Source organism: Triplophysa rosa, linkage group LG8, assembly GCF_024868665.1.
Source record: "Triplophysa rosa linkage group LG8, Trosa_1v2, whole genome shotgun sequence".
NCBI classification, from domain to species: Eukaryota; Metazoa; Chordata; class Actinopteri; order Cypriniformes; family Nemacheilidae; genus Triplophysa; species Triplophysa rosa.
In genome coordinates this window covers 7,647,585-7,659,737 of record NC_079897.1, presented here as the reverse complement: position 1 = coordinate 7,659,737, position 12,153 = coordinate 7,647,585, and the positions used below count along the sequence as shown (strand labels likewise).

General features: G+C 39.7%; 1 protein-coding gene across 2 annotated transcripts in view; it reads right to left on the bottom strand.

Moving 5' to 3' along the window:
- ascc3 (activating signal cointegrator 1 complex subunit 3) overlaps positions 1–12,153 on the bottom strand; it is a 285,207-nt gene that overhangs the window by 56,504 nt on the left and 216,550 nt on the right. For both annotated transcript variants that reach the window (XM_057340397.1, XM_057340398.1), the window contains 2 exons: positions 6,193–6,369; positions 6,012–6,083 (listed from right to left, as the gene is read on the bottom strand). In XM_057340397.1, coding sequence (XP_057196380.1) covers positions 6,012–6,083; positions 6,193–6,369 — 249 coding nt within the window. The remainder of the gene's footprint in view (positions 1–6,011; positions 6,084–6,192; positions 6,370–12,153) is intronic.

Genomic DNA, 12,153 nt, shown 5'->3' with positions numbered 1-12,153 from the left:
TTGTGGATGACATTGCTTTGGCATTCCAGTCCCAAGATCGCCCGTGCCCACTGGCAGTGAGAGCCCACTCCACTCAGGGTATGGCCTCCTCGTGGGCACTGGCTCAAGGCGCCTCTCTGGCAGACCCAGTACCTTCGCAAGGTTTTACAACCTCCGTGTGGAACCAGTGTCAGCCCGTGTCTTACACGCTACCGGAGTATAAGACAAGCATCTGGTTTGGGCATTCGCCTGCGAAAGCGCCTTCTCCCCTCTCCAGGTGAGTCTAGCACGCTATCTAGCCTCCCTACTTCCCCCCTTAGTGCGAAGTACAGGCATTCCATCCAACACTAAGCATCTTTGGCATTATGGTAAACAGACCGGGCGGAGCTGTCTGTTGGAACCAAGTACAGTACTGGTAGATTCACCCCCAGGTGGACCCCTATACTAGGACTGTTGCCCCATACATAGTGACTCCCCTGCAGGGTTGTCCCGTATGTTGAATTCCTCACTCCTGGTTCCCTGTCGGTGAACCTGTGGCCTCCACTCCGGTGGTTACCCCACCTGGGTTCTGTCCCCCCATTTGGGCTGACACAAATTCTCACATGTTGTTCTCCCCACTGGTGAGACCATGTTGGTGTCACCAGTGGACAGCGCCCGGGAGATACCTCTCAGGTTCCTCAGCCCAAAGGGTGAATGAATGACCGCTGCCATCTTCCTTTTATACCCGTATGCACGGGCGGGAACTGGTGTGCGCGTGCCATTCGCCAAGCCCATTGGCGTTTTAAATTGCTCTCGGAGATGATAGGTTTTCAAGATCAAACCCCAGTCTGTCTCTCAACACAACGTTTTGACGTTTTTTTTGTGGTACAAGTGTAGTAACCATGGTTGTTTGGTGCATTGATTACTTAGGGCAAAACCATGGTTTTACTACAGTAACCATCGTTTACTATGGTTTTTACAAAAAACATGGTTTTCAAAACCATAGTAGTCGAGGAAGCATTGTGATCGGATCTCAGTGTAATGTAAATGCAATCCAGCCAGTTTATCTGCATTTACCTGCACAACTTCACAACTATTACTATATAGCCGTAGGCTATATAGTGAATACACACACACAAGTAGCCTATGTTGGAAACAAGCTGGTATAGTGTTGCTATTCGTGTCTGTGACATGAAAATAAACAAATGATCAGGGTTGTTGCTGCATAGAAAAATTGGAGGCGGCCGCCTCCGTCAAATTTCGTGCCGCCTCAGGCTCTCGCCAAAATTATGTTGCGAGTCTTCACAAGAAATGCTGCGTGCATTTATCAGACTGTCATTTGTAACTGCAGTTGCAACATTATGCCACAGTGGAGGCGCTGTTTCGTTATCAGCACACTGAGGCGCTAAAAATAGTTGCAGAACAAGAGCCAGCCTGTGTTTCACGGCTGTTTGTTTTGCATCCAAGTACGTTTAATTTCTTGAAATTTATTAAATTAACATGACGCACATCATTGTAATGTCTTTAGCTGTGCAGTTGGATCGTTGAATCAGCATATACTGTACACAGCGAGTTCGCCAGTATAAATGCACATTGCATTCAAAACGGACGCGCACACGAATGACTCATTTGAACCGATTCATTTAAACTATTGAACTTTTCAGTTACTAGCGAATATAAGAGATCCTTGAATCATTTAAAATGAACCACAGAGAATGCAAGATGTGAATGAGCTTTGCTCATTTAGAAAGACTGGTTAATTCAGTTGGCTATTGTGGGCTGAAAAGTTAGTTGAAAATGATAAAAAAGCTTTATTTGATAAAGAAAACATTCCTGTTTGGTTGAATAAAAGTAATGTTTTATATAACTTAATAATTGTCATTTTTATCTAATTTTATTAGAACTTTTAATATGTCAAACTCGAAGTCACTTTGGTTAAGCCACTAAAAGGTACGGTAGGCCTACGCGTGTATACAAGATCAGGATGGCACCACCTCCGCCTCATTTTGAGCCAGGAAACACCCTGATGATGCATTTAAAAACACCACTGGCGCTGTGTGTGTGAGTAAAACCCGTTCGTGGCAGTCACAAATAGCCTATGTGATGATAAGCTGAAGTGGTCAAGTAAAACATCTCGTGTGATTTGACATACATCCTCTGTAGGTTGCAAATAATGATACTGTAATAAAGTATCTACGGTCATTTTGTGGGAAAATGAACGACTGTGCAAGAGTGCGTGAGCAAGAGTAAACTTTCCGCTGTATTTGTCATCTGCTCCGCAGTCTGACAGGCTTCGGACAGACAAGAGAGTAATGATAGCGGGCGGGGTTTTCTGTGAAGTTGTGCCGGTAAATGTAGATAAACTGGTTGGATTGCGTTTACATTACACTGAGATCCGATCACAATGCGTCCTCGACTACCTCTTGATCAAGACATGCTGATCATATAACATTCTGATCAGAAGCGCGTTTACACTTGTCTTTTCAATGTGTATGTGGACAACATCCAGATACAGGTCGCATGTGAATGCCAAATATAAACGCACCCTTACTTACAGTATGCCATGTTTTTTTTAAATGTGTGCATTTTTGGACAACAAAAAGGTTCTATCTACAAAATCGAATTATAATTTGGTGCTATAAAGTTCTATCTGCAAGAGCCAATCAGCACTTTGAATGCACACAAGAGGACCAATAAGGATCAGCTTTCTTTGTCATGTAACCTGACTCCTCAGTGACAGGGGAATATCTGAGGAAACAGTGCAACACAAAACAATGTTTAAAAGAAACCTCAAGGTTGACTGTTTTATTGATACTCTTGTCAACGAGAGCAGATCAAACGACAGTATTTTTTGTTTTGTTTTAGGTTTTGTTCAAGAGATTATGTTTTTCATATTTATTGACACAACACTAGCCAGCAGTGCTAGCTTCCTAATACCTGTGTTTACATAGACTCTCATAATGCAGTTAATGCCAAATAGTCAACAACGTCAAGAGTCTTGATTATTATTATGTTTTTTCAGCCATACTCATCTCTAAAAAGTAGTTTGATCTGTCCCACCTTCTGTGGATAAAACATCGATACAACAATTAGCATGGCCTTTTATGCTTAACTTGAACAAGATAAAAGCATCCTAAAATATGAAATAAGTGTCATAAAAACACTTATAAAAATGTACCTACACATGTTTTCTCCTCATATCATTTTTGTTATATGAAAAGCAAAAACTTTAAAGCTCAATACCTCAAAACTACTCAGACCGCAGATAGAACCCTATAATTCTTAGGCGACGAAATGGCACCCCTTGAGTAGTTTATATGAGGCCTTTTAATTTTTTAATTCATTAAACAATAATTGAACACAAAAAGTAAAGAATACTGTGGCCTCAAGCGACTTCCATACACAGCCACTAGATGGCGCATCTACGTCATTCATACAGTGTTTGTCCGCATTACTTCATTTAAATGTATGCAAGAGTAGAGACTTCAACGCGTTTATATACTGACAGTGACTAGATCGGCCATTTGTATAGTTTCAAGCGATTAAATCGCGGAATGGCCTATTTTAGTCTCTGTATATAAATAATGTTGTAATAATGTTAAAGCAGACGTCTTAACTTCCAGACTTGGGATTTTCTGTATATGTTACAAAACACTGTTCAGTTCCCCACTTAATTAAAAATGACACCACACGCTTTTTTGAGTACCAAAACAGCTGTGTTTGGTGTCTATTTTTCACGGACTATCTGGATACATAAAGATAACTCGCAAAATGATGTTCTGAATGAAGCGGTCGCTCTGCATGTATAACAAGCGTGTGCATGACGTAGAGACCGTAGAAAGGATCCTGTTGGCCGGCTGTATGATAACTATGCGCATATCCCCAAACCAACAAATAAATCGAATTTATGCAACTTACGCGGGTGATCCCAGCAAGGTCAAAAATACGGAAATCCGTATTTATACGGTAAAATCACGTCCCTGCTTCACACATCTTATATGCCAAAATCTCTATATTGTTTTATGATGTTGTTTAGGTAAAGAATTTGCCATTTACAGTCAACTCGCACAGGGGCGCGAAAAAAACAGCATTGTTAACCAAATCCCAACATTAGATTTAGAGATTTTTCTGACCCGTTAGTGACATTTGTTCAGACGAAATGTATAGCACAATTCTAGCAACTTTTTGGATAAACCTTAGCTTTTATTCATTCCTAGCTACATGTATAACTCATGTAACCTTGGAAACAAGAAGGATTATGGGCAGCATCGAAAAACTACACAAAAAAAACACAAATAAATCAAACAGAAGATGCAAGCACACTTGAAGCACAACACATTTGCAAGGTTGGAGGTGATGCAGTGGTAAGAACATGGCTGTTTGGAGATTTATGAGATTTAGAAATTGAGTTCAAGAAGAGGCAAAGGGCACGTTACACCACAGCACTGCATGGCTACCGCAGAGCCCGTGACCTTCAGTGCGCCAACACACAGCTGATGATTTTCAATGAAACTGCTAAACCTTTCCAAGACGGCCTCGTTCAGGGCTTTTCATTGTGTTTCTCCTTGAGAAGACTAAACATACTCCAAAAGACAAATGATGATCAAGATCACAGATCAAAGGCAGCGATACATACAGAAGAACGGAATGTTGACGTGGAAAAATGATGGAACGCATGACGCTGATTGGGACCTTCAAGGGCCCTTCCCTCACAGTCTGCATAATGAGGTCACCGTGTACCTTGTACCTGCTAAAACATGATCAGCCTTGGCCTAGACACATTTTTATATCTGAACGTTGAGTCTGCCTAGTAATCAAACACGCTTGATTCAGCACTGGCAACATTTAGACAGAATTGGAGTCTGGATTGTGGGGTTGGGAATTCAGATTTTTATTGTGACTGCCCATGTAGGAGTTTGGGGTTGGAGGTGTAAGTGTAAGGGGTTAGAATTTAATAGTTGAGGTTACAGTCAGAGTAAGGGTTGATATCCAGTTTGGGTCCAATTTAAGCCTCAACTGGTCCGACAAAGGGTTGAAAGGTAGGGGGTGAGGGTTACAGGTGGATTAGGATCAAACATTGATAAAATATTGGGGGGCAGGACAGGGTTCAAGGACAGGATTTTAAGATAGAAATTAAGAGTACATTTAGTTGGACTGCGCCACAGACCAACTCAAACCTGGTCTAAAATCAATGGCGCAATATTTTTTAAGAAGAGCGCATTAGTAGAAAATGCGCCTCTGGGCGGGTCCACATACAACGCGCTTTCACTTTACTTATTACACAGAGGGATGCGCAGCAGCACACAAACATGCCAAATATAAAAAAATAAATGGATTACAATGTAAAAGATTATTATTGTGTACATAAGATAAAAATCCGGCTTGTCAAGTGGATTCGGACACGCCCTGAGTGCACCTGCGCCGTGCGCTTTAAACCATGCGCTTAGATCGTGAAAATATGGCCCTATGTCTCCGCTGGTTGTAGTGGTGCAGTAAATCTACTTTTTGCTGGAGAAATGATAATGGGTATGTCACGCGGCACAAACATGCAGCATGGTGGCCGCCATTATTGTTTGGGGAATACTCGCGCATGCCTACAGACTGAACGCATAATACACATGCGTATGACGTCATGGTTTTTGAAAAACGCCACCGTCAGAGTTCACACGGAGACGATAATGCCGTTGTTTTAAAAAACTCTTTGAGAGCTGTTTTCAAAAGTTTGCGTTTTCAGTCCCCCAAAATGCCGTTGTCGTGTAAATGAACAGCCAAAACACAAAAAACTTTTCAGTTTTTAGTTGAAAACGGTCTCGTGTAAATGCCAAAACAGCCACAACTGTTCCAACAAAGGGTTGAAAGGTACATTGCAAGTGGATTAGGATCAAACATTGATAAAATGTTGGGGGGGGGGCGGCAGGACAGGGTTCAAGGACAGGATTTTAAGTTAGAAATTAAGATTCAATGTTAAACCATGTTTGATTGTGTAAAGTTTAGGATCAGGATTTTGATCTGGATTAGGTTGAGGGGTGATATTGAGAGGGTTATTACTGTACCTGGTGTCCTGCTTTGATCTGATCCAGGACTTTGTTGTAACACACTTCCTCCATGTCATGAAGTTGCTGGATCTGTGACAACAGCATTGATCAATTACAAACAAATTGCAAGTAGTATTCCTGATTAGATTATGTTTAAAAATAATACGGATTTTACTTGAGCAGCCTAAAATATGCATACCTTATTTGTTGCCTTAATGCCTACAAAGCTCTGGCCGAGAGGAACAGGACGGAAACGACTGTCAAAGTAGAAGAGTCCAATGTAAGGGTTCACATGCAAGAAAGATGCCACATCCAGGTAATTCGGGAGAGTTGCAGAGAGCCCCAGTATGCGTATCATACTCTGAGTCGATTCAACCTGGAGAAACATGGAATAAAAGATCATTTCGAGTGAACTTTATAGACAGAACAGCTTTTGCAAATGATGGGTCTGCTGCAATCGTATAGATTTATAGAACGTTTTACCAACTTTAATCTCTATTGTCTGTGTGTTGTAAAAAAGCCCCTAACTAATATAAGTGACTGATGTGAAACTCTCAACACAGGGAGCGCCACTGTGCGCCACTAAAACACAAATGCTGTATTCCACCTGACACAAAGATACAATAAAATAAATGAGAAAGATAATGTTTTCAGTGGCAGTGGCACAGATGGTTTGGAGAGAGGAAATATAAGTGCGATCTGAGTGGCCATTATTTTCAATCAGTGTACTGCTTAAACCCTCTGAAACTCAATGCAAAGATTTCAGGGCATTAGAGTACAGACATGATTACTTGTGAACAGAACACACTTCATTTTTATTTACACATGGATTTATTTCTATACTTTCAGTATTGATCAACTTATCAGTTAATTTACAAGTCATTTGTCTGTCTGAAGCGACTGTCCTCCAATTCAGATGAAAAATGGCGTTCTTTAACGCTCTGCCTAAAAACAACGCAAAGCCGTCTGATTGAAGAAGAAAGTTGTCGTGTCGGCGACAATGTGCATTCATTAAGATTGACTAAGCGCTGGATTCTTAAAAGCATGCAATGTTCACGGCATAAACTCATAAACATTGTTGATGTAAACTTTTGAGACGATTGTAAAATCACACTGGTCTGTTACTGTGGGGACATTTCCAGGCCTCTGAATATGACGCAGCACAAATAGAAATGTGATTGGTTGCTCTACCTGTCAGTCATACGGTGTGAACTTCAACTATATAATAAAGTAAAGATAACAGTATCCACCAGAGTAACAAACGTTTTGACTGCTGTCAGGTTTGGTCCCCACAATGGCAGTAAAAGTCTTACTCCCTCGTTCACAATACAAGCGACTTCGTCACTGCAAGTCGTCAGGGGTTGGTGGTTAGGTCGCTAGTGGGTGTTCCCACTACTGGTGACACTCACTGCAGGAGCTGAGAGGAGAAGAATCACGTTAGCTCCCATCTTCTCTCCTATTGGCTGTCGTTCCCAAAAGTCACTCGTTTGCATAAAGTTAAAAATTTCACAACTTTGTTGTGTCGCTAGACACACCACATCCGATCGCAAGTGCCTGTGTCGTCGGAAGTCGCCCGCTCTCCATTGAATTGAATGGGATCATGATGCTTTGTCGCTTGTAATGTGAATGGTGCATTAACCACCTATGTGTGTGTGTGTGTGTGTGCGTGTGAGAGAGAGAGAGAGAGAGAGAGAGAGAGAGAGAGAGAGATATCTGTGGTGCTCCAGCAGTGTGGCTGACAGGTAAGATTGGTAAGGCCTTTAATATGATGCAGTAGCTGTCTGTCCAGGTAATCTAGATATCAAACAGCAAGTCTCTATTTGTGGCTGCAAAGAATGATGAAAACACTCATAGAAAATCCTTCTTTCAGTCTCAGAGAAGGCTGAGGTCACCTACAGCAAAGTAATAGTTTTATCCATTCATGAACTGCAGATTTCTTGTGTCATACACTCATTCTACAGTGTTGACTGGACTAATAATATCACAGAGAATATACGGAGACAAAGCAGAGAACAATGCTATGCATAGTGGTTTTCAGACCTTTGCTATATATTGTAGTACACTGCTAGTGTGTATTAGGGGTAAACAATATTCTTATTATCACTAGGTTCAGAAAGCACATGAGCGCATAATGCTCAGGTGTTGTAACCTGGGAACGAATAGATATTGGATGGTCATCTGTTGTGTTGCATGACTGATACATTTTCATATTCTAAAGATGATTTATCCCATAATGTCTGACAAAAATGGTATGTGACATACCTGCCTGAAGCATGCCGACAGCCGTGTCTCTTGCTGCAGGTCACATTTAAGGCAATATGAAAAACCGCTAAGCATGGCAGCATTTATATAGCCACTTCAGCTTTTGTCTGCTTAGGTCTAACAAATACCTTTTTTAAGTGAAAGAGCAGAAATGAATTTAAGTGGACCTCATTGGGTGAAAAGTGCATCTAACGTTCAAAGAAACACAACCTATGGCATTCTCAATCCACAATATTGGTAGAAAGGCATATGATAGAAAGAGTTTAGATCAAAGTCTTTAAAGTCTGTCCACACAAAGTTGATGTCTTAGCCAAATTCATCAAATCACCCATTAACATGAGACGAGCAACTTTTCCTCACATGTGAGGTAGGAACCACTTTGCCCAAAAAGTAAAATATACACAAGCAAATGCAGTGTGCCATAAACAGCTTTGGAAAGATCAAGACCAATGGGTCAACCAACCAAAGCATATTCAGCAGGACACATAAACTGAGAAAGCCAGATGGTATAAGGATTCATGGCTTGAAGCTGTTTTTCCAGCTCAGGAGCTAGAGAGTTTGCCATGATGACAGAGATCAGATGAGAGAACAGCCCCCGTCCTCATAAACTCTCATTGTGTGGAACAGTGTGAACCTTTCTCAGTCATATGAAAACACTTATGGACTTTTCATTTATGAGTGAACAATTGCATTCATTCTATATTCTGCCACTTCAGTACGATAGGCCATCTGCCAAAGCTGAAGCTAAATTGTAGCGGCACATTTTTCCAGTTAAATCCACAGTCTCGAGTCCACAGAAAAGCAGTCAATACATCGAGAAGATTTCTGAATGAAGACATTTTCTGTCAAATGTGCTGAAAAACACACAGTTTCAATAGCTTATAAAGTAAAAGCTTTCCGAACTCTATCATCCCAGTGTTTGTCCTTTGTGGACCGTGGGACACTTTTATTGTGGGTCCACTTAAGAAGACTCTTTCTTTTAATAAACGACACAGCGGAGTGCACTTTTATATCTGTGAGCTAACAGTAATAATGTGCTGAGGAGATCTGTCTCACTGGCCTTGAAGCTGGGTTTGAGGAGGGTACGGCGTATAAATACTCTGACACATGAAGACTGAGTGCCGGTGTTATGATCGTATCTTTTGAAAGGACTTTGAAAGGAAAAAAACATTAAAGGTGGAATTCGGGTTAAGTTCTTAAATAACAAAAGATATTACCAGCGTTCATTATATATCAGTATTTACACCCAGTATTTCAAGGTCTCATGAAAATCTAATTTATGATTTATGAGAAAATGCCTAATTTAGAGCTGCTAATGTATATTAAAGAGATAGTTTACCCAATTATGAAAATTCTGTCACCATTTACTCATCCTCAAATTGTTCCAAATCTGTATAATTTTTTGTTGGGTTGAACACAAAGTAAGATATTTAGAAGAATGTTAGCAATTTTCAGTTCTGGGACATCATTCGCCACCATAGTAGAAAAAATATGGGTTAAAGACGTTAAGATGCCCCCATCAAAATAAATTTACAAAAATGATTTTATGTCCATAGAAAGCACATTAAATGTAAGTAAAATGTCTACTTTATGGTTTCAACTACATTTTTGGAGAATAAAATATCAAAATTTGGCATTATATTGTCATTCAGTGTAACACAATATTTATGTACAAATTCAAACAACATGCTTATTCTGACTTGTACATATTAAAATATATAAAAGAATAAGGGAGCACATTACATTTTATTGTGCTTTAAATGAGTAAAAAATTCTTATTGACAAATGGGCAAAACCTAGGATAGTGCCAAATTTAAAAAAAAGACAACTAATTAGCATTTAGGGTGAAAGTAATTAGTCTGTCATAAATTGATTTTTGTTGTAAATATGCCTGACAAGATTGTTACACTGAATGACATTTTATTGGTCGTCTTCTGTAAATCAGGGAAACATTTATGATGTAAAATTTTTGCTCAGAAAAACAAAAGTGCAATTAATTAAACAGAATACTTTTTCATTTTATTAAACAACAACAATTTAAAGCGGAATTACACTCATTGTATACTGTATATATATATATATTGTTGTTGTTGTTGTCAAAATGAGATATTTTGAAGAATTTAGAAAAGCTAGCACGGTGCCCCAGAACTGAAAATTGCAAAGATTCTTCCAAATATCTTACTTTGTTTTCAGCAGAACAAAGTAATATATACAAGTTTGGAACAACTTGAGGGTGAGTAAATGATGACAGAATTTTCATTTTTGGGTGAACTATCTCTTTAAATGTTTAAATAATTAAAAAAATGACGCATCACCTTTAAAGGTCATGTATCTACCTATAACAGTATTTTACACATTAAATATAAAGTTAGTGAATGTTTTGAGCTGAACAAAATGTGTTTTGTGCTGTAAATTTACATTTATATTTAGTCATTTAGCAGATGGTTTTATCCACAGCGACGTACAAAGTAGGGGAAAACAATAGTAGCAATTTGTACTACAAAAAAACAACAATGCATAGGTGCAGTAAAAACTGGTCTCAGTCAGCCTATCACAGTATACGAAGATTTTTTATTTTTTTGGGGGGGGATAGGAAAGTAGAAAAGAAGTAGAAGACTGTACTAATGGGTCAGATGTTCACGGAAGAGATGTTTTTAGCCGATTCTTAAAGCCAGCTACAGAATCCGCTGATCTTTTGGCAAGAGGTTTATAGGGTACATAAGTCTGAATTAGCGAGTGAAGATATGGGGGTGCCGAACCATTGGTGGTTTTGTAGACCAAGAGCAGAGATTTGCTTTGGATGCGAGCGACTATAGGGAGCCAGTGCAACCTAACGAAGGGAGGAGTGACGTGCGCTCTCTTCGGCTCGTTGAAGACCACTCTTGCCGCTGCATTCTGGATCATCTGAAGAGGTCTGGTTGTACAAGCTGGAAGACCAGCCAGTAGAGCATTGCAATAGTCGAGTCTGGACAGGACGAGAGTCTGGAGAAGAACTTGCGTAGCATGCTAATATTGTAGAGGATGAATCTACAGGACCGGGTGGTGTTGGCAACATGTTCTGCGAAGTTCAGCTGATCATCAATTACCACTCTCTAAATAACCATTTAGGAAAAAATATAATTTTGCATACTGTTGTGTCTATGCAATATTTGTCTATACAGGGCAATTTTACACATGATGTTTAATTCAACAAGAATATTTCTACACTACAGGAAATGGTTGAATTAGCTCAGGGCTTATCACATTTAATTTGGTTTGAAATTGCCAGTGCATACTTGCTAAAGAGAAGCAATGTGTGAAAAAAAAACATCCCATGATAAATTCTGGTTCCCATGGGTGTGCTATCTTTAGACCACACTGAGGCAGACAATTCAGCTAAAATAAGCCACACAATCTACACTACCTTTTTGATGTCTGGTTTGTTAACGTCCATCAGTGAGACATTCACCAAGAAACAGAGAAATGGCTACGGTCTAAACATCAATTCCAGCATAATGATGCTAAAAGATTTGACAAGCGAGATATATATCCACCTTGTTTCAGTTTTTCCTCCTCCAGAAAACAGCCATGCTTTGAGTTACACTGTTTCCTCTCTCCTCCAGCATATTTTATTAATGATGCCCCTCATTTTGCTACTTCCACAGACCACGATCTTGCTTACTGTGCAGAGATCAATAATTCAAAGTCTCCTAAAGACAGGAATACCTTCAAATTGTGTTGACTTTTAGCTCTACTACTGTGAACACACTCTAATTAAAATAAGTGTCAGGAAGACATTTCTCCTGTGTTGCTAGGAGAAGTTCTTTGATTATGAGGCATTTTAATGTGTTTTTGTAAACAGTGTTTAAAAGTCACTGCTGTCCACTTGTTCATATGACAGATCAAATGAATGTTGTTG